Source organism: Camelus bactrianus, chromosome 5 (assembly GCF_048773025.1).
Source record: "Camelus bactrianus isolate YW-2024 breed Bactrian camel chromosome 5, ASM4877302v1, whole genome shotgun sequence".
Classification (NCBI taxonomy): domain Eukaryota; kingdom Metazoa; phylum Chordata; class Mammalia; order Artiodactyla; family Camelidae; genus Camelus; species Camelus bactrianus.
In genome coordinates, this window is record NC_133543.1 from 98,557,347 (window position 1) to 98,580,698 (window position 23,352).

General features: G+C 45.9%; 1 protein-coding gene across 4 annotated transcripts in view; it reads left to right on the plus strand.

The window, feature by feature from the left end:
- DIS3L2 (DIS3 like 3'-5' exoribonuclease 2) overlaps positions 1-23,352 on the plus strand; it is a 321,952-nt gene that overhangs the window by 265,348 nt on the left and 33,252 nt on the right. For all 4 annotated transcript variants that reach the window (XM_074364485.1, XM_074364486.1, XM_074364487.1 and 1 more), the window contains one exon: positions 21,544-21,623. In XM_074364485.1, the coding sequence (XP_074220586.1) occupies positions 21,544-21,623 (80 nt within the window). The remainder of the gene's footprint in view (positions 1-21,543; positions 21,624-23,352) is intronic.

The following is a 23,352-nucleotide window of genomic DNA, read 5'->3' on the forward strand; positions in this document are numbered from 1 at the left end:
CCGGATGACTCAAATTCAAGTCCCTAGCACTTCCAGGGGACAGGGAATCGAGACCAAGGGCTCTCACTCTGGCAGGATAACAGATAAGAAACATGGAGGTAGAGCAGGGTAGTGGCCGGTGCCCCTTGTTGTTCTAAGATGCAAGCCTTTCAGGTTAGTGGCCTTGACAGACAGATTTGGCTCCTCCAGGACTCTGTCTTTTGGGTAATTGAACTCATGATTAGGAAGCTCTTGGACTCTCCCCTTTCTGTTCACAGGACACTCTGCACGTCCTCACCCTGCCCCCATGTCACATCCCACGTCACTCGAATGTGAGCCAAACAGCTACATAAGAGACATGGAATCCTTTGACGTTAGTAAAACCTGCGTTGGGGAAAGGGAGCCCTTGCAGCTGATCCTTAGATTTCAACCATGACTGCTGCTTGGGGCAAGCCCAGCGAATTTCGATTTTCGTGTTGCTGCAAGCGGGGGACTCTGCTTCTGTTCTGTTAGCTGTCTGTCTTAAACAACGCCGCCAGGCCCACCTTCCCCTGGTGCGCTTTCACCTGTCACTCAAGAACCTGCAGTCTCCGGAAGCAAATTTCATGGGCAGTAAGATTTCCATATATATCCTGGGATAGGTATAGGGTTGCCAGGTTTTATTTTGCCAAAAAGGGTTTTCTTTAAAAGCCAATTGCCATCTACCATCTCCATGATTTTATAAATAAAAACATTTTAGCACCAAAACAAAGGAGAGACATAATTTCATAGTTCAGGGCAATCTTTTACTTTGACCTGGTTGAGCTTTGTGGAAAGCTTTTCTCTCATTTTGTTGATCTCAGGTCAGCCTTTGAGAACTACAGGATTGTTCCATCAGATCCAAACACCTCCTGTCCTTGGAGGCCCTCTGTGATGTGGCCTGTGTTTTGTGTTCCCTGTTTCCCACCAGCCCATCTACCTTACTCACTGGTCCTTCCCTGCCTTCGAATAGTCTGGGCCTCCACTTGATCCTCCGAGTCCCACATAACCCACTTCCTCTGGAAGCCTGCTTCACATAGGCTGCCTCCTTCTCCACATACCTCAGGCCTCTTTCCCCGTCTCTCCTCTAGGTGCCTGGTGCAGTACTTCAGAGGTTTTCAGTCATTTCATTTTGTAGTTTTGTTTTTTTACTCCCTTCTTCTCCCTCTCTGCCTACATTCTTGAGTATCAGCTGTGTAGAAGGCAGATCCCTTGGGGCAGTTTCTTTCTCACTCATAAATCTGTGGTGCTGGTCCAGAAGAGGCGAGCTCCAGGCTGTCCTAGCACTCGAGATGTCTTGAGGTCAGTGGGTGCTCAAGGACACTGTGCCCATTTTACAGTCTAGAACTGAGAGGTGTGGCCCTGTTTGTTATTCTTCAAGAAATCCTTACATTTTTAAAGAATGATATTATTGTGACACGGTTGTTTTGTAACACTTCTTCCATTCCCACTTAAATAGCACATAACAACATTTTTTAACTAAAGAGAATTTAAGAGCTTTAAAAGTATTTTGTAATTTTAGAACATGCCTTTTGACTTATGTTCTTAATTTCTTACATTTTTCAAAATATCTACCAGGTACCAAGTACTGCACTAGATTTTGGGACAGAGATCAGAACGTGGTCCCAGCTCCCAGCCCTCAGAGTAGCTTCATGTCTCATGGAGGAACTAGAGACAGAAACAGAACAAGGGGGCACACGGGAAAAGCTGAGGTTGGGCTGAGTGTGGACGTGGCTGCTTTGGTATATTACATGAGATATACTTGATTTGAAGGGGTCACTTTAAAATTGGAAACAAGGTCATTCTGTTTTAAAAGTTTTCTCCTGTGCAAAATAGAAATTAGCAATTTGCTGTAAGAAAATGCTAGAAATGTTGAAAATAGAAATTATTTAATTTTCCCCTTGAATTGTGAGCCACCCCCCACCACTAGGGAGAGGGGAGTGAAGGAAATCTGCCAGAGTGGAAGGAAATGAGTGCAGACCCCAAAAGCATCACCCAGGGAGGGAATCCCAGCAGGTTTCTTATCTGCTGCTTGTCAGCATTAAATCGGCAGTCTCCCAAATAAGAAAATTTGCTAATGAATACCAGTCTACTGGGTTTGAGGTACCTTTGAACAGGGAGCTGTTTCTGAGCTCTGAGAATGCCAGCTTGGCCATCAGGCAGTTGAAAACTGATTTGCTACAATCTGTTCTCTCCCTTCCATTCTCCTGCCCTCCACCCCAGCCAAGCACTGGACTTAGCTTTTCCTACAAGCTTCCGTCCAGCCAAGCTCACGGTCTCGCCTGATTCCCCAGCTGGCCTGCAGGAACACACTTCTGACCCTAAGCAGAGGGAACAGAGCTCTGCCAGTGCTTCTCCCTGTCCTCCTGTCTGTCCAGCCTCTAGGCCTGGACTCCTGACTCCTTGTTGCCGAGGACTTCTTGGTGGAGATCTGCCCTGTTTGCCCAGAGGCCTAGCTCTGAGTTCCTTTTTGGTGCATGCTTCTGCTCCAGACTCTGCCCCAGCCCCAGCTCTCCTGTTAAACCAGCTTGAAGTCAGTGACTAGAATGTAGAGCTTATGAGCGTGGACCCTGCATCAGACCACCTGGGTTCTCATCCTGACTCTTTCTCTTAGCTGTGGGACTTCCACTTTTCTGTGCCTCAGTTTCCTAAGATAAGATAATAATAAATGAAATGAGATTACATATTCCTGAGATAACCGTCAGTAAAATGGAAATAATACCTATGCCGTGGCAATGTTGTCAGGTTAACTGAGTTGTACCCATAAAACACTTAGAACATTCTCTGACACATAAGACCAAATGGATGTTAGCAATGTGCCCAGATGCTGAGAAAGGCCCCATTTCTGTCCTCACAAAAGAGCCACCTCTAACAGAGAAGAACCCAGTGAGGGCTGCAGTACAGGCCACCAACAGCCGTGGCCTGGAAAGATGTCACCTCAGTTGTGTTCCGTCAGGTGGGTCTGGGTGGAGGAGAAGGATTTGAAATGGAGGTGCAGGGGCAAGGAATGGTGGTCTTCTACTGCGCCGTGAGGGGTGGTCCATCTTGGCTGGGTGTATGGAAGGGGCACAGCAGTAAGAGATGAGAGTGGGAGACTCAGGAGTTGGTACTGGATTCATTAACAGGTAGCAGGCAAGATTTGTGAGCAAGGAAGGGGAAGAAATTACGCTCCGCACATTACGCTCCACATCACCTGAACAGGAGACAGAAAATAGTCCATCTGTATAGATACACCACAGCTTACGTAGCCTTTCCTTACGGTGGTCCCACAAGGTTGTTTTTAGGTTTTGCTGTTACAAATACACTGCAATTACTATTCTTATGAGTAAAATTCAAAAATCATTTTGGGTTATTTCCATGGGAATACATTCTTAGAATGAATGGATTGAAAGAAATAACTATTTTTCTGTGATTCTTTCTCTTTTTTAATCAACTTTTATTATAGTATTAAAGTAACATGTATTTGTTTTATAAAAATTTAGAAATTGACAAGTAAGCCCAAAATAGCCATCAGTCACCCATCATCTAGTAATAACATTTTTCAGCATATCCTAAGTAGGTACATTTTTAGAGCTTTTGATTCAGGCTATCAGATAATTTTCCAGAAAGGTTAGACTAATTTAGGCTTTCCCGAGCAGGGAACAATAGTGCATTGTCACTGCCTCTCACCAAATTGAGAGTTTGTGGCTTTGATTTAATCTTTGTTAATATGATAGGTTGGAAATGATGTTTTATTATTGTTTCAGCTTGCGTTTGTTCTACTGCTTGTGGGTTCGATCAACTCTTGAGTCCTTTCTTTGCCATTTCTATGAAAGGAGGAGTTTAGGTACTATCACTAGAATCTCCTAACACCTTAAACACTAGACCCACGAGCCACATTTTTAGCCAGAATTATTTTTTCCCCAAGTAAGGTAAGGTAAAATTCACTCTCTTTGGTATTCAGTTCTACAAGCTACACGTAGCCACAATCAAGATAAAGAACAGTTCCACCACCCCAGAAAATGCCTGCAAACCCCCTCTCCCTGCTTGGCGCCTGGCAAGCGCTACACTGTTTTCTGTCCCTGTAGTGTCGCTTTTTCCAGGGTGTCATATAAATGGAATTGGACAGTAGCTTTTGAGTCTAACTTCTTTGACTTAGCATCACGCACTTGAGGTTCACACTTGTGTTTATGTGTATCAAGTGTTCATTCCCTTTTATTGCAGAGTAGTATTCCATGGTACAGATTTGGGTGATTAGAAGTAATGCTGCTAGAAACATACGCCTACAGGCTTTTGTGTGACAGTTTAAAGTTTTCATTCACTTGGGTAAATACTTAGAAAGGAGAATGCTAAGATGTGTAGCAGTATTTCGTTGTGGTTTTACTTTGTATTTTCCTAATGACTAAGGATGTGGAGCATCTTTTTAATGTGCATATTTTCTATCTGCATATCTTTTTTGGTGACATGTCTGTTTATATCTTTTGCCCGCTTCTTAATTGAGTCGTTTGGTTTCTTATTACTGAGTTTTGAGAGTTCTTTTTATATTTTGGATGTAAATCTTCTATCATATTTGTGATTTGCAAATATTTTCTCCCTGTCTTTGGCTTGTCTTTTCATTCTCTTGTTTCTTCATTCTCTCTGGCTTATCTTTTTATACTCTTTTGAAGAGCAAAAGTTTTAAGTTTTGATGAAGTCCAATTTATTGAATTTTTCTGTTACGGATTGTGCTTTTGGTGTCATATCTAGGAAATCTTTGACTAACCCAAGGTCACAAAGATTGTGTTTTCTTCTGGAAGTTTTATAGTTTTAGGGTTTACATTTAGGTTCTTCACTTATTTTCTAGCCCCAGAAGCTTCTTTTAGAAAAGTCCCATTCACAGAGACAGATACACCTGAGCAGATTTGGAATGGAGTCAGTCCTAGGAGCCTAGCCAGGCATGGTGCCCTGCAGGAACCATCCAGAAAGGAGGCATGGACATCAGAGGCTTCCCAGGAGTGGCTTTTAAACAGATATAAGGCTTCTCTGACTTAAGACCTAGCATAAAAGTAGAGATTGTATCTTTTAAAGGAGGGTGAGGATGATAAGAGAAAAACCTCTAAACTTTTTAGATAAATCCTTCTGACTGCTGCGCAAAGTCAGGACGGTGATTGGTGCCAAGCACAGGACTTTGTCGATTACATGCAAACACCCATGTCAGTGACTCACCCGATCATGCTTTAATCCCATAACCGAGGGGCTTTTAAAAATTATAGTCAACAAGGCAGCTTACTAGTTATGACTGTCATTGGAACTGGGTTTTCCTCAGAACAGCTGGAGTGTAATGTGGTGGGAAGAAAGCCTGTTGTGGGTGAGAGGCCAAGGATTGCTTGCCTGGGAAGGATGTGCAGCTAATGTTTGATAAAAATCTGTGAAATGACTGCGCTCAGCCAAGCTGAGTAGAGGCCTGCCATCTTTCATCCATGGGAAAATGTAGCACACTGTAGCAAAAGTATTCAGAAAACAACATTGATTATTAACTTTATGTCAATCATTGCAGGACAGGTAAGACATGGCCCTGTCTCTACAAAACGTGTGGTCCAGTGCATGCTCTGTGCTGCGTTGATAGGAGCTGGGAGAAGGTTCCTGTTCTAGTAAAGGAGAGCGATTGGGAGTAGGTTTGGGAATGGCGTCTCCAAGGATGTTCCAGGTGGAGCAGTGCAGGGATGTGGTATGTGCAGGCCATTGTCATGGCTGTGTCATAGGAGGGACTCACAGGGGCAGTGGGAGATGCTGTCAGAAGTGTAACGAGGGCCAATCTTGGAGGACTTTGTTTGCTCTGCCTTGAAATATGAGTGTTTTCTTGAATTCAGCTTGGTACCCTGGAAGCATTTTACATATGGGAGTGGTGGGCTAGGACTTTCTTTTTAGAAAGATCTCTCTGGCAACTCTGTGGAGAGTGAATTGGAAGGGGTCAAGGTGGACATCCAGGAAGCCAGGTAGATGGCTGCAGTGGTAATCTAGGTGAGGCACCCCCCGCCCCCCGCAACCTGACATCATACAGCGGGTAGGAAGGCCCAGATGGGAAAGGTGCTGAGGAGGTAGAATCAGAACCAAAAAAGGGAGCAGGGAGTGGGGGACATCTGAATACTTCTGGGTTTCTGACTTGGCAGCTGGGCAGTTGTGGTGGCACCCAGCAGAGTCCCTCCACCATCGCAGGAGGAGAAGCAGGCGTCAGCTGGGAACCCTCTGAGCTTGAGGTGCATTGGGGCCATCTGGTTAAAGATACCCACGAGGCGGCCAGCCACGGAAGTCTGGCGCACCTCTGCCACCCCGCCGTGGGTTCTTCCTCTGCTCAGGGTACAGAAGTGTTCCTGGAAACATCAGAAACACATCTGTCTTCCCAAGCACAGTAAGCAGGACTAGAAACATGATATAAAGGCTACTGAGAGAGGCAGCATGAGCACACACAGGCCTTGAGGAGCCCCACGTGGCACAGCACGAAAGCCTCTGTCCCCCCTCCGTCAGCCAAGGCACCAGAGGAGGGCTTCCTGTTGGCACAGAGCTGGAGGAGAGCAGCCATCATCCGCACTCGTCCGCCCTCCCTCCCTCCTTACCTTCTTCCCAGCGGAACCCTTCTCATTTGTTTAAAAAAAAAAGTGAATTCATTCCCAGTCCTTTTAAATCCAACATGTCAGTGATAGATGAGGCAGCATTCTTTAACTTCAAAGGAAAAAAAGTATGTGAGTGAATGCAGGCCAGGGGAGTTGAAAAGTCCAAGGGAACAGGAGACACATGGAGTGACCCCGCCGTCAGGAGGAGTGCCCTCGATCCCACCCCTGCTGGTGCCATGCAAAGGCACAGACAATGCCACTTTCAGTAAATCATGAAGGATCCTGAATACCCGTTTTTGTCTGTTTTCAATGGACCTTAGGCATATTGCTTAAGATATAGCCAGCCATTTGTGCTGGGTTCCCAGCTACTCAAAGGCTCGAAGTCAAGTGCTCTCTCAACTATATAATGGAGTCTTTGCATAGGGGATTTTGGGGGAGATTTTTTCAGATTTCCATAGCTAGTCATAGTAAAGGTGACCTCGTGGGTAGCATGGGCCATTGTCACCCTTCACACATCCGTCCTTTGAGTGATGCTGAGCTTTGTGGGGTATCCATGCAGCACCTAATTTGATCACACGTCTGACCCCTGCCTCCCTTTGGCACCGTCCCTTCTCTCTGCTCAGTGTGCTGCTGGGCCTCTACACAAACCCTGGCTGTCCTCTGGAGGCATTCTGTGCTAAACAGAGAGTGCTTGGCTGTTTTTCCCGCTTTCAGAACTCTAGGCCCCCTAGTGAATCTGGCGTGGGGAGTGGCTGCTTGTTCTTATGAGGGTGTGCACACGAAGATGCCTGTTGGAAGCGCCTTTGAAAAGTCCACAGTGGAGTCTTGGGAAGCAAAGAGAAGAATAACCTGGGGTCATTTAAGGGCTGGCTGGTCATTTCCTTAATCGTCTGTGACCAGGAAGAGCCTGATATTCTATAAAGAAACACAGAGGCTTCCTTGGCCTAATGTTAATAATAACAAACAGCTAGAATTTATTGAGTACCTGCCATTTGCCAAATGCTTTCACGTGTTACCTCATTTAATCCTTAAACCTTATACCCATTTTTATAGATGAGGAAACTGAGACTTGGGGTCAACTAACTTGTCAAAAGTCTCATCTTTGGAAGTGGCAGAACTAGGATAGAAACCTTCCTTATTCTGCTTAACTTTTATACTTCTCTTGTTTTATATTCTTCTAGAAAATCGGAGAAATGGATCAAGTCTTACTCTTAGGATAACTTTGAAGAGCTATTTTAGAATACTGTGCAATTCCATTTATATAACACTCTTAAAATGACAGAATTATAGAGCTGGAGAACAGAGTTGTGGCTGCCAAGAGTTGGGGATGGTGGCGGAGAGCAAGGTGGCCCAAGGCGGGGTCTTTGTGATGAGGGAACAGTTCTGTATCCAGGTTGCAGTGGCAGCTACACACATCAACACGGTTGTCTAGATGACAGAACTAGACACACAGATCATGCCTATGTCACTTTCCTGGGTTTGATACTGTGTTATGATTATGTAAGATGTCACCTTTGGTGGAAATTGGGTAAAGAGAACACAAAGCCTCTTTGTGCTAACTTTGCTCTTTCTGTAAATCTCTAGTTTTCTCAAAACAAGAAGTGGGTTGTTTAATTCACCTGAATGGGACACCAGCATTGCACCTGGGAAGGTCTCAGCTCAGAAGTTGCTTGCTCTCAGAAAGCAGTCCACATTATAGCAGAGGAACACATACCAGGAGAGAGTCTGGGATTTAGCCTCTGTCAGATGTAACCCACGGCTCTGATGTCTTATGGGAAAGTACTGAACTGAGAGACGGGCCCTGCATTTAGTCCCAGGGCTGTAATTGTGTGACCTGGGGCAAGCTTCCCAACTTCTATGAGCCTCCGTGTCCCCAGCTAGTAACAGCACCCACCCTATGAGCTTGTTAAGAAAATCCATCGAGAGAGCACACTAAGGTGCTTACTAGTACAGGAAGATTTATTACGCATACTCATTTTTGTTACCACCATCAGTGTGATTTTTCTCTCCCATGTTGTACCCTCTGCTTTGTAGTCAGACCAACCTCATACATATTCACAGAACAGTGCATATTCATTCTTATTTCTCTGGTTTTGGTCATTTACTCCATCAACAATTATTTCTTGAGGACCTACTTTGTCAAAGACTCTTAGGAAGACAGTGATGAACATGGATATGGCCCATGTGGTCTGTGCCCGAGGAGAACTAAAGTCATTTTTTTCCCGATTACCTGGACTCTTCCATCTGCGTCTTTCAAATCCTTGCTGTCCTGCTGGACTCACAGGCCTCATCTACTCCATATGGGCCACTCGACCAGGTCCCTCTCTGAGCTCTGACAGTGTTATAGTCGGTGGGACTTAGTCCTCTCTGCCAGCCTGGACTGTCCTTTCCCCCAGGCCTCCCGTGGTGCCTGGTACGGTGCTGAGCAGCACAGGGAGCGTGTTCACCAGGTGCCTGCTCACAGACTTGTGAAGTTCATGGCTGGAAGGAGCTGAAGACAGCATCTCTTCTGAGGCTTTCATTTTGCAGATGAAGTCATGGACAGAAGCTTATGGCTTACATAATAGAAACTGGCTATATGGGTCCCCAACATTTTTTTCAATAGGATAATAATAGATTGTATATTAATCTTAGCTTTTGTTGTTGTTGCTTTGTTTTCCTTTTTTATTCCTACTGTCCAGTATGTTGATTAGCTGACTGGTGTTTCTTCTTTTCATTTTTTCCAAACCCTGAGAGTTAGAAGCCCTTGGCTCTAGTTTGCTCTTATTACTAATGAACTGTGTGACTGAGCTGTGTCAACCAGAGGTCAGGTTCGTTGAATTGGAAAAGCAGAGCCAACCCATTTCTCTTTCTCCTTCCCTCCCTCTCTCTTTCATCTCTCTCTCTCTCTCTCTCTCTCTCTCTCACTTACTCTCACTTAAGTGGGCTTCCCTGGCACCTCCAGTCTCCAGGCAGGACACTGCCTCTGGCAGGCCCACCAAGTGTCTGCTCCCTCTAGTCCAGCTTCTCCACCTGAAGCTGGGCAGGTATTCTGTTCAGCCTCTCATGAAGGTGACGCGTCTTAAATTCCAGTTCTTCTTCAGTTAGACCTTTGCCAGCGGCCCATTAAAGACTGACACTCTAAGCACCATTTGCTGTCCTACATCTGTTAAAATCGAGAAGAAAGAAGTAAATTATCAGAGCCCCTGGCTTCCAACTTGGTGCTCTCTTTATAGAAGGAAAAATAGCAAGTGTGGCCCAGTGGGGAACGCACCGACTGTAGTTAGATGGGTCTGGGTGCCAATCCTGGGTCTGCCAAGTTTAAGTTCTTGGTGCCGGGTTTGATTGCTTATGGAAGCTGTTATTTCTGCTGCTTATTGCAGGGCCCTGCATCACCTAGAAATCTTTTATTTAATAAAGGTTTATGGGGAATCAGAAATAGTAATCGATTGGGATTTCTCTATTGGAGCTTACAATCTAGTTGGTTGGTGTGATAGTTAAACAAACACACAGCTGGAGACATGTTTCAACTTGAGAATAAAGGAGAAGAATCAGACCACGATAGAAGCAATTTTCTCTTATCCGGACTGTGGGAAGCCAGCCCTCTGCCATGCTCTAGCAGGTCGTTGCGGCCCCTTCCTTCCCCCAGAAGAGATTAGCTGACAAGTTGTTGCCGATGCAGAGACGCTGGACGGCCTCCATGTTGAAGCACATCTGCCAACGTGGCAGGGCCTTGGAAGCTTTTCTCCTGAGGGACGAGCCTCTTTTAGGGGCACTTCGGCCTCCCTGTCTGCTGCTTCAGTGGGAAGCAGCCCAGGAGACCTGGTCACCTGAGAACACGAGACGGCTGCCCTAGATGGTCAGCCTGCAGCCGCCTGGCCACCGAGCGAGCCCTGGGTCCTGGGGGAGCTGCTGAAGCAGCCGGGGACCTTTGAAGGCCATGTTTTCCTGCGGAGTGCTCTCCTGCTGTGTGTCCTGTGCAGAGAGAAGTGGCTCCCCAAAGATTACTCTAATTAAGAAATTGAACCCTATTATTATGGAAATTCCTCGGATTTTAGAGTGATCTCATCTGAAACTGTTGAGTCCCACCCAGTCAGCTTGTTCCACTGTGTCCTCTTTTCATTTTGATCTCAACTCTTGATAAGAAATAATCCCAGGCCTTATTACATCAGAAACACTAATTGTTTGCCATAGCCAGGTTTCCCTCATTTAATTTTCACAACAACCCTATGAAGTAGTTACTATTATTGTCCCCATTTTACAGAGAAGAAAACTGAGGTACAAAGAGGTTAAGGTAACTTGCCTCAGGTCATACAGGTAGTAGGAAATAAAGCCAGGATTCAGAGCCAGCCTGAAGTGTCTGTACCCTTTACTTCTGTACAGTGCTGCTTGTTGTTTAGAGGTTCACCCATTCACAAGTGGAATGAGTGAGCACCTTTCTGGTGTAGTAAGTCCTGTGTCCCAGACATGAAGGTTGCAGCAAAAGCATGAAGTCTTAAGGGCACTAGAGAGAAAGCTAGTCCAGTGTAATGGGCAGAAAGTTATTCCAGAGCATCCCTAAGGCCTCTGCAGACAGTGAGAGCCTCTGACTGTCTGTCCCCTGTGTTCCAGCCCAGAGCCCCTAGAGAGATTATACAGAGGTTGGAGGGAAAACAAATTTCTGCTTAATGAAAATGTTCCCCTAAGATTATTGTGAAATTTATTTTTTTAACATTTAGCATTATGTCTAGTTTCTTAAATTATTTTCTACTCTGTGAGATTATCCAAGGAGTCTCTATTACCAGAGCTGACTTTTCAGTTAGCAAGGCAAATAGAAAATCTGTTCATTTCCTTCTTACTGGATCCTGGCCCTTTCTAATATCCTCCACTAACCTCTTTAAATTTTTTTGATCTTTGCCTTTCATCTTAGCTGTAGACTTCTTTCTGAATTTTCTTTCAAGTTCACAATATCCATATGTTCTTTGGTTTTTACCATGGTTAGAATGGTACCTATTAGATTGATATGTGTTCAAAAAGAAAAGGCTACTTAAGACCCTAGTAAGTATTTTGCATGAGAATTGGAACCTCCAGTAACCCCAGGTATGGGCCTCCTGGGGGTCCCTTCCAGATTATTCTGAGCAATCTACTAAGTGTTGTCAAATCAACAGACGTTTTGTAACTGGATGGCTGTGGACAGTGATTCTTCTACCAGGAGGTGCTGCTAAGGCCACTGCTGCAGGTTGAAGGCAGGTTGGAGGAGCAGGACAGTGGGGCAGAGTGGCTGCCCCGGGACCAGAAATGACCTTAGAATGTTGTCCTGGAATATTTGCTGGGACATTTGGCATTGTCTGGGAGGAAGGAAGCAGAATGAGCAGGGAATCAAGTCATGAACTGTGACAGTTGCCCTTGGCTATATAAGACAGCTTTATGCAGGTGAAGTCTTCACTGCTGCTTCTTTCTTATTAAAACATCTAAAGATGTGAGCACTGGTCTTCCTAAAATCTTTAGAGCTTCTCTTCTAACAGATATAGCAAGGACTTATTACAGATGCTTGCTTCCAGTAAACCTAGCAAGTATCTCACATTCATTCATAAAACCCGCCACAAGGATGACCATAGAGGAACTCAGCTCCATTTTACAGGTGGGAAGGCAAAGGCCATCAGAGCCCCACTAGCACCCCAGAGTCTGGGAAAGAAGAGAGACCAGGCCAGAGCTGCTGGCTCCCGGCTTGGGGTTATGTAACTCCTCAACTCCTCAAGTCCCTGGAAACTGAGGCCAATTCCCTGGAAGATCATTCTGTTCTCTCCTGTTTTTTCAAGAATAGAGCCAGCTTGATCACTGGCTCTGAGGTTGTATGAGAATGTCCCGTTTTCTTTCTTCCATGAACTGAATGCCTACCATCATGATTATTGTTTAATCAGGTTGTATTTGAACTTGCCTGGATCTCATATTTTTATGTTTATTTGGCTTATTTTGAAGAACTTTATTTATGTATACTCTCATCTATTTCCAAAAAGGATTTGAGAAAACTTACAACAAAGGAAATAAACAGTAAAATGAATACAGTAAAAAGAAATAAAATAAGAAACAAGGAAAGGGGGCAGAAGTAATAGGACCTCTATAAGAGTGAGCATAATTCCTGTGACTGGGCATCGTATTTTCTGATTTCAGTATCAGAAGTAGATTCTTGTTTTAGGGGGAAGAGAGAGACTTTGTAAGGTTATTTCTTATAACGAATCTCATTGAGATAAACAGCAAGTTTCTACTATATGGTCAATATCTTATAGTAACCTATAATGAAAAAGAATATGAAAAGGAATATGTGTATGTATACGTATGACTGAAACTTTATGCTGTACACCAGAAATTGATACGACATTGTAAACCTACTATGCTTCAATTAAAAAAATTTTTTTTAATCTCATTGAAAGTCAGGGGGTACTTTTCCTAGCACTAGAAGCACTTTCTCACATGAGGTTTGAAATCAGGGACATTAAGTGTTCTAGTGGACAGATTTTACATTTCTGGGAAGTGAAGAAGGAGGTGTTATAAAGCTATTTCTTAAAACAAACTTTGGTGAAAGTTGAAGGATATGATTAAAACACAGCTTGAGGAAGACAAGTAAGCTAGTGAGCAAGCTCATGTCATCTACAGATGTGACTTTCCTGTAGCCTAGCTAGACTTGGGGATGAAGCTTAGACCATCACCTGAGTGAGCACATAGCCTGTCATTTAGGATGCTTCTCTCCGCTGTGTGTGAATAGAAACTGTGTAGCAGAGACACTGAAGCAGGAGGCTCTGGCAAGGGGATATTCTCTACTATTTGGGGCAGGACCACAAGCCTTAGAAAGTAGATGGCTAGGCAGCATAACTGATACATTCTAAATGCAAAGGGATTCAGACAGTATCTCTCCAAGATGCATAACCACCTCCGTACATTAGGAGGGGCCATACGCAGTTCCCACAGTCAACGTGGGCCCTTCCCTGCAGAAGCAGCCTTGGGCAACTCCAGTCCCTGAAGGGTGGTTGGCCTGAGCCTCAGAGCTCTGAGCAGAGTTGGTTCTGATCTGGTAACATCCAAACACAAGTTACCCTCTTTGGCCATGAAAATCCTCAGAAATGCTCCTGCTATGTGTAGGACGAGCATATTGGTGGCACCATCCCTGCCTTTGACTGCCTGTGACACATGCAGACTTGCTCACCATGCTCTGCATTCCCCGCTGTCAGATTGCTCAGGAATTTGAGGGGCAGCAACATGGCCCAGTGACCAGGTAAGGCCTGATCAGGAAAGCTGGGGCAAGGGAATGTCCATTCTGCTAATGCAGGGGCTGGGATGGGGGATGAGCTCTTCTGTGCTGGTCTCACCCACTGATAAAGGCAGAGGTGCTGTGGGGCAGTGGCTAGCAGAGCTCTACTGCCCTGGCCTTGCTGGTAAGCAGTGAAGTGACCCTCAGAAAGGTGGGCAGGAGGGGTCAAGGCTCTTCTCTCCCGGGGACCGGCTTGTTGACTGAGGCAGACCTGGAAAGAACCAACCAGGTAGGCCTCTGGGACTCCTGACTACAGAGCAGCCTTCCCTCCGGGTTGACCATCACTCTGGAGACAGGCAGTTTTTCTTCTGAGCAAGTAAAACCTCAGCATTGAAGAATCCTTGTCCTGTCACTTTTAACCTTAATGAGGATAGAACGAGCCTCTGGAACAAGGTACAGTGGAGTCAGGAGAAGTGGCCTTAAGTGAAAACACAGCTGTAGGGTTTACAGACGGCGCTGCAGGGAGGCGTCATCCAGTGGGAGCGGCCAGCCTCGCTATAGACTTTCCAGTGCTAATGAATCGGGAACTCCATGCTGAACAGGATTTAGTTTGATGGGTCCCTGTGCCAGCAGATGGATGTATTTTTCTTGAAAGACCAAGGTGCCAGAAATCTCCATGATTACGTTACTGGAGCAAGGTTCTTTTTTGTGGTTTGTGAAGTTGAGCGTCAGGACTGCAGGATTCTCTTGCTCTTTCTCACTCTTATTTTTTCCAGGTCAGAACCAGAGCTTGGGGTGGGGAGGAAAATCCTGCTGAATGAGCAAGTTCTTTCTTAAAAAGCTCTCTCCAAGTCCAAAAAGACTTCAGTGGACTTAGGAGAAAGAAACTTAATACATTGCCATAGAATCATTTGTGAACCAAGTGGAAGCCAAGTCCACAGCATCTTTGTCTTATAAAAGAAAGCAGAGAGGAGATGGAAAAAAAGAAATAATGCTTAGGAAATCCAAACCAAACAACGAAAACTAAAGAAGAAAAACTAAAGATCACCTCAGAGAATGGGAAGATTTCCTCCTAATAAGATTTTTCAATAACAAAACCAAGGCTCAGGTAGAAGTAACTTTTCTGTTCTTTGTAAGCGTGTATTAAGTGGCATACCTGAAATGCTTGAACTGTGATGGGGTTTGCCACCTTCAGCTTAAGGGAGTTGGACACCCTGCAAGACCAGTGGACGGCGAGGGGAAGAGTTGACCATGGAGAGGCTGGAGGCTTCCCAGCCTGGTCCTTGACCTGCGTTTGAACCTTGGTCCTAATAGCTAGCAGATTGAAACAAGCTCATAGGCCTCCCGGAGAACCCATGTTGGTTTGAACTAAAGCGATCCTGGCCCCAGAACTCGCACTCTCCTTTTACCAGCTACCTCTCTTATTACACCCCTGTGAGAGGAAGTCAGAGCTGGGTCATGGAGGTCACCCCTGTTTGGTCACAGAGCAGGCTGCGGAGAGGGGAGCCACCCTCTTCTGCCCGGCCTGCAAGCGCCATCCAGGCCATGGTCAGAAGGAGACTGGTTGCCAGTCAGAGGTCATTGTGGAGCTACTGTAGGCGAGACAGGCAATTCTTAAACTTCCTAACCCATTTCTTACCCTTCCAAAGTCAGACCAGCATTTTCAAAAGCACCAGAGGCTCTGAACTGGTATTACTTAGCTGATGGAGTTTAGTACCAAGTGGCCTGTGTGTATGTTCTCCAGGAGTGTGGCTGTTTGGGAAAGCCAACTGTGTACCTGAGCGAAATGAAGACGGATTTGCTCACTCGCCCAGGGAACATCTGGCAAGCCACTCTCAGCCACCTTTCCTGTCCCGTCCATTTACTGTCTTTTAGTTCTGAGTATAATCTGGCCCGTTGGCTTCACTGGGCGGCATTCAAGGTGAAGTCATGTCCCCTTTCATAGTTACATTAAATGACTCCATGGGCCCCTCTGCTGCTTAGCCCGGGGCATTCATTCTTCCCTTAGGTTCACCTGAAGGCTCTTTCTCAAGCGAGAACCCTGAGGAAGCCTTGCTTAGCCCTGAATCAGTCATTCTTATTGCTCACCTGTTGCCACCGGCTGGGAGAATGGTCCTGCTGCCTCCCTTGCCACCCTCCCCGACCCAGCGCCCAGAGGTGCTGAAAGAGGACCGTGTGCAGGCCCGACAACCCCAACAGGGCCTTTACCCCACGTTCCCACAGCACGTGGGGAAGGACTTCCTCTCCCGAGGCTCCTAGCCCCCTCCACTCCCTCCAGCCCCATCAGCTCACCCACGGCACTGGTGTCCCTGGGGCCCGTGCTGGGGCAGGAGGGCTAGGTCAGAAGGGGCCCCAGCAGGAGCCACCCTGGCTGCCCAGAGCCTGCCCTCCTTTGCAATCTAGCCTGAGCCCCTGGGAGTAGAAGGCTTTTCCAGTCCCTGCTCAAGAGAGATTGGTTGGTCCTTTGTCCAGAGGAAAGCCTTGCCTCTAGCCAGTCGCATTTCAAGGCCTCCTTCCTCTGCTGGTGGAGGCTGACAGAGCAGCCTCATTAACTGCCTTCGCTGCCTTCCCTCCTCACGTAGTACCAGGAATGTTGTGTGGTTGGAAACTGTCCTCCCAGGAAAAAGATCGACTCATGGCGGGCTCTTCTGCTTGACATGGCAGCTGCCTCTGGAAAGGGAAAGCCGGACCTCGTGAAGCCTCAGAGCAGCTGTCATCCTTGCAGCCGACTTCCCTTGAAGCCTCTCCGTGGGTAGATCCCCACAGGCCTTGGTGAGAGCCAGCACTGGTGCAGGTGGCATCCTATAAGCCTGCCTGTTTTTTTGCCGTGACTGGCTGGTGGAATGTAGTCAGTAAATACTGTCCAGTGAAGGACTGCTTGCCTCTTCAAAGACACTGGCAAAATGGGAGCACTGGGCACAGAGAGGATTTGTGCTACAGCTGATAGTCTGGTGGCACAGGTACCGGTGGGGGCAAATGTGAGGTGGAGTCCCGTTACAGAAGCGAGAGGAGTAACAAACTCAGGGATGAGACTGGGTGACATCGGGAGCCTGCGGGGGTATGATTCTGTGTCTGTAAATTAAATGACTAGAGCAGTTAGTTGTTGACAGGTAAACAAGATGCTCTACGTCTCTGCTCTGCAACTCAGCCCAGTGATAGGCTTTGGGCACCTGCTGTGACAGAGATGAAGGCACTGAGTGCCCAGGGTTCCTGGTGAAGCTGCACACCCCGACCTCACTGGGGAGAGCAGCACTGCCTCCAGTTACCAGAGGAGCGAATAATAAAAGATCCACTCTTACAAAGAGAAGCTCAAAGGTTGTGTTTTACTCTTGCTGGGACAAACAGAAAGGGCTCTCCCAGAAGCAGTCGTGGCATGAGGAAGGGCCCGGAGGTGTGAGAGCTGTGGCAGGGTCCAAACTCACAAAGTGTAGGAGGAGCTTTGCAGCAGGATGAAGGAGGGGCTCTCTTCCCTGTCCAGCCGACTTACTTCTCCTTTAAGACTCCTGTCACTACCCTGAGGTCTTCCCTGGTTGGCACACTCTCCTCAGCATATGCCCACCCCTTCCATCCCTCTGCCACAGTCCATATTTGTTCATGCAACCAACCCCCAGAGGGCCTGGACTGTGTTTAATTCACTTCTATATGGCAGGCATATAGGCAGCAGGAAGCCATCAAAGCCCTTAGAGAGGGAAGTGTCATCAGGCTTGTGTTTTAGAACGCTATCTCAGCTGTGTTGTGGAGAGTGGATTAGGGAGAGCAGAGAAATAATGAGCAATTATGAAAGAGCTGTCGAGGCCGGAAGGGCTGGCGGAAGCCAGGCACGGCTCCATCAGGGCTCTGGCTCTGCTCTTCTACATGTCTTTTGAGTCTGCTTCCTTTGTGAGTTGGCTCCCTTCTCAGGCTGGTAGCAGGCTAGTTATAGCAATTCTGGCCCTTGTGCGCAGAAGCACCCAACAAACATTGGCCTCAGTTGGATCACATGTCAATTCTTGAACCAGTTCCTAGGGCCAGGAAATGCCATGCACTGATTGGCTTGGGTTCCTGACCAGCTACTGAAAGATATGTAAGATTATCTTAGAACTGCCAGGCCCAGCCCTGGAGACTGGATCTGCTTCCCCCTGAGTTCCCTGGTCTGGGGTGGGAGGGTGTATAGCTGAATTTTGAAGGAGGAAATGACTGCTGGATATGCACCTGTGTCTGCTGTAGGGACCAGTTGGACTGATTCATTCATGTATTGAACCTTGCACATAGTAGGCACCTACACACACCCACACACACCTACACACCCGCAGGGACACACTTTGTGGATTGGTTTATCTGGGAAACAGCATGTCATCATCCTGGATGAATTTCAGACCCCTCATTGAGGACCCCCCACCCTGACCTCTGACTCCCTATTTCTTGACTTCTTGGATCTTGTGGTTGACTGTTTTATCTACAAGATCAGACACGGCCTGCTCTCTGATCACAGCCTCCAGTCCCTCCCACACCCTCACCCAGTGACTCCCACAAATCCTCCCTTTGACCCTGTGGACACCTAGGAGGCCAGTATAACCCAGTAGTTGGCAACGTGGACCACATTTCACTTCTGCCACTTACTTGCTAATTTACTTAAACTCCTTAGCAATGTAAGGATAGGGTTGTTGGGAGAATTAAATAAAGTCACACATGAAAGATGTGTAGGATAGAGGATGTACTCAAAAAATACTAGCTCCCTACAATACATCTTTCACTCAGGCCCTTCGGTTTTCTTCCAGTCAGTTCCTTCCACTTTTATTTCCTGCCTGTTCCCCCGTAGGGTCCCTGGTCCATCTGTTGTCAGTATCCTATCTCTACCCTCTTGATCCCTCAAACCTATTCTCCCCTCATACCTTAACCTATTCTTCCCTCATTCCTTTCTGGAAAATACTCTGCTCTGCACCAACCTTCCTTTCTTCATGCTACTGTCTAGGTTACTAGAAAAAAATCAACAGCTGGGCACATGGTTGCTGTAATAACTTCAGACCCTGTGGCCTCAGCTAGACCTTAATGCTCCCTGGCTGTCCTTACACTCTTCCCTGGTCAGCTGTCTTTCCTCTTCTCCAAAAACGCAGTTTCAAACCATCACTTTCTTCCAACTTCCATTCCTTCTCTCACCAAACCCTCTATTCCTTGCAGATAATTTAGCCTCCTACTTCTCAGAAAAGAACAAAAATCAAACTGGAACATTCCGAACTACCACCATTCCCCGCACCACCTGCCTCACACCAAGTCTATAGGTATATCTTCATCCCTGCACACAAATTATTTAACTTTTATCCACCTCACGTTCATCACCTGTGAAAAGGAAACAGTAATACCTAAATTCAGGTGGTTGTGGTCAGGATAAAGGACAGCCTTTACTTGGTAGGCATTCAGTAAGTGTGAGTTCTCCATTCAGTAAGTGTGCGTACTCTTCTGTCCCCATTTCCTCTCTCCTCCTCCCCATCACTACCTCTGCTTACTTACCTTCCTGTTGAATTGGTATATACATCGTTTCTTGACCTTGAGAATCCCCCGGAATTAAATTTCCCATAATTCCTTCATGACTAAGGACAGCAGCTTGTATCTCATCATGCTTGTCATAAAGAATTTAGAAAATACAAAGAAAGTAAAGCAATCACTGTTGCCATTTTGTTATCTTCCTTCCCGTTATTTATGCAGTGTTTGTTCTTTTTGTTTGTAGTGGGGGTTTTTTTGAGGGGGTTTTATCAAATATGCATCCTGCTTCTTTTCTTGTAACCCAAGTATTTTCCCAGATGAATAAAAATCCTTCATAAAACAGTTGAACGGTTGCATGCTATTCTGCATGTGACTGTGGTATGGTTTATTTAATCATTCTATTGCTGATTTTTTAGAAGCTTTCCAATAAATAATACTGAGGTGAACAGTTTTGAAAAAAAAAAAACACTTTCCCTCCTGCATTTATGATAATTTTTCTAAGCCATAAATTTATAACTTTAATCACTGAGTCAAAGGATTTGAAAATTTCTAAGCAGTGCAGTCTTTGAAATGGACTAATTGAACATAGGCCTGACCTTATCTGCAAAGAGGGAAATAAAGAAAAAAGGGTTGTAATTAATAGATTTTTTAAATAATAATTTTCTATTTTACTGAAAGAGGGCTGGGAAAATCCAGGCAGTGGTCTGTAGGGAAAACATGCCTTTGACTTGAAGTTCTTGGCTTCATGATGGTAAAGAAGGGCTTGTTTCTGTTTTCGTGTTTTCATCTGGGTCAGTGAGAGGACAAGCCATTCCTACAAGCTCGTTCCCCTCTAAGGAAGAGAAAAAATCGTCCAGCATCTAATGATGCAGATCATTAGCTGTGTTAACAGCCTTGCAGTTAAAAAAAAAAATTACAATAAGGTATCCTCCTAATGTGCAGTTAATTTTAGTTAAAATTTCCCTGATGATTTTAAAACCCAGTGAATTTGTAAATCTGGTAACTGGCTCTGCATTTGGAAATGTTAGTGCTGCCATAGCCAGTTCGGCTCTAGCAAGACACACACAACTTGCTGAGCTCCGGCTTCCCAGCAACACCTGAGCACTCCCCTCAGAATCCAGAAAGACACCAAGACTTAATTTATTACCAGAGTTCTTCTTCTTAATCTTCCCTAATCAGAAAAAGCTAATGAGTGCTGCCAAGTCAAGATGTCCAAAGTCAGACTTTTGAGACTCCCAGATTCAGTCTTCCCACTCAGCAGTGAAACAAACACCTGCCTGGTGGGTTAAATCAAAAACTTGAATCATCCTTGATTTCTTCTTTTCTAACCTCACTGCTCCCCAACACCAAATCCATCAGCATATTCTGTTGATCCTTCTTCTACAGATTTTCTTCTAAGATCTCAGATGGTCCATTCCCTGTCATCTTGCCCCCCTGCCCGGTAGTCCCAGCCCCGCCCCTCCGCTCACCTGCGCTACTCAGGAGCCGCCTGCAGGGCTCCTGCTTCTGCTCTCTGCCCTACAGTCTTTTCCTTCCGCAGCTGCCAGAGGGATTGTGCTAAAACATAACTTTGATTATGTCACCCAACCCTTCCTTAAAACATGTCAGAGGCTTTCCTTTGCTGTGAAGGTAAAGGCCACAAATTCTAAGGTGGCCAAGAATGTCCTGCATGTCCTGCCCTGGCCTTCCTCCCCAGCATCATTGCCCACTGTGTCTCCTGTGTTCATCCTTCAGTTCCCGCAACTCCTGCACCAAAGCCTCTCTACACGTGCTCTCTGCTGAGGAGAGCCCTCTTCTCTCCCTGTCCACCCCATCCATCCTCCCCATGATCTAGGTGACTCCTCCTCCTTCCCTCATTCCCAGTCTTGGTTAGGTTATTTACTTCTGTAGAAACATAGGAGATTTTTTTCCCTGCTTCAGAGAAGCTATTTTAAAGTTTTATATGTAAAGAGTTTTTTCATTCATTATTGTGATTATGTGATTGATGTCTGTCTCTTCTACTAGACCATAATAAGATCCTCTCTGCTACTGTTCAGTGTTCTTTCCCCATCAGCTAGCTCAGTGTCTGGCACAAAGTAGGTGCTTAATAAGAAATTAGGTGCATGCTGAATGAAGAGGTAGAGTCCTGGTAACAATCCTCGTTGGCAACAGTGTCCCTGGTAAGGTGCGGGCTCTTCCCAGGGGGGCAGGTTCTTCACAACACATCTTGAGAGAGTGTGATTTTGCGTGATTTTTTTTGTTTCATTTCAGCTGTCAGAATGAATGGAGACTGCTACCTAAAACTTACTTGTTTTTTTCTTCTTCTCTGTTTAGCCAAAACTTGCTTTCACCCTGGACCACGAGACTGGATTGCCTCAAGGATGTCACATCTATGAGTACCGTGACAGCAACAAGTAAGCCATTCTGTGGCAAAGTGTCACCTCACCATGTCCTGCAGAGGTCGTGCCCAGGGGGTTACACCGGCCTTCCCCGACAAAGGGGTTGTCAGGGAGGGAATCACACTTTTAGCAACTGTGCTTGAAAATAGCTGGCACAAAAACATTTCTCCTGCGAAATCTCTTTTGCCCCTAAATGCCCCTAAATTTTGAAATACCTGTGTGGGAGGAGCAGATGTAATGTATTAGAAGTATATGCCGAACCAGACCTTCCTTTCCCGTCTCCAGCTTTCATAGGCCCACCCCCTTCTTCGTCTCCAATCACAGGGCTGCTAATTTGGCTCACTGTATGACGTCAGCTTTTCTTGTAGTTCGCTCTGACTACACTATGCTTATAGGTTTGTTGTGACAGTCTACCTTGTGAATTTTAGAGCTGGGGGATTTCTGGGTACTTACAGAGATTTAAGTTGGTGGCCTTCTTGGAAAGACAGCGCCTGGCATAGTTTGACAGTATCTCTTTTCTTCATCACAGGCTGCCTCCTTGACTCTGTGTTATTTGTGTGTGGGACAGTGGAGGTGGTGATGAGTGAGGGAAAAGGGAGCACGCCCTGATGATGATGATGACGAATGGTGGTGGCAGCCAGCATTGAACACCTGCTATATATTAGGCACAGTCCTGGGGACATTACATTTGTCTTCCCATTTAATCCTCATGACAGCCTGAAGAGTTTTCTTTTATTATTGTTGTATCTGCAGAAGCTGAGGTCTAGGGAACGTAAGTAACTTGCTCAAGGTCACTTGCCACAGCTGTGTGAGGCCGGCTCAACATTATCACGTTAAGTCTGGGAAGAGAATAGATGAAAGACAATTGATGTCCCTGGTCACTACTTTTGGAAACTCCAGTTGATGACAAGAATAGTCCCAATGTGGACTTGAGGACTAATTATTTAAATGTCCAAGCTATTTAATTTTATCCAATGGAAAGATCAAATAGGCACATGCCAATGGAACTGTACATTACCTTCCAGAAGAGAAACCCATGTCTTCCTCATGAACTCTTACTGTGTTATGGGTGGAAGCTGGGTTAGTGGCTGCTTTCTTGATCAAATCTCCATTCAGATTACTTTCAGGGCATTATTATTCTTTGTAATTTATCTTTAGAAGGATGACATAGTAAACTATTGTGTACCCTCAGTTCCCACCAAATTAATCATTTAGGGAAGGTTGACCAAACATCCTTTAACACCATCATTCCTCCTCTTGGATGGCACTTTTTCTGGAAGACAGCTCCAGGATTTCTAGGCAATTGTGTCAAAGATACCATCTCAGCTTCTAATAGTTCAGCAGAGAAGTAGGGCTAGACTTCTCTGGGGTCAAGGACTGACAGGGACAGTTGAGCACAAGGACAGTCCCTTGGTGGCAGGGCAGGCACTGTTGGGAGTGAGAGAAGTGTAAGCCGTAAGCTGCTTGGCGAGCCGCTCTGCCGCCCCCCTCATCATTGCCGCCCTGAGCTCCCTGGGCTGGTGCTCAGTGGATGGCAGTGGACAGCCACCCCAGACACACAGAGTGTGGCCGCAGAAACAAGGGGATCAGGCCCAGGGGTGTTTATATACTCTTAATTCTGGCCTGACTTTCTGCTCTTTGGAAATAAAGTTGACAGAGTTTTTGTTCAGTGGGAGAAGGGCACCATCTTTTAAGTCTGTGGCTGAGCAGTTCAGAGGTCCAGTGACAACAACTTACTTGTCTT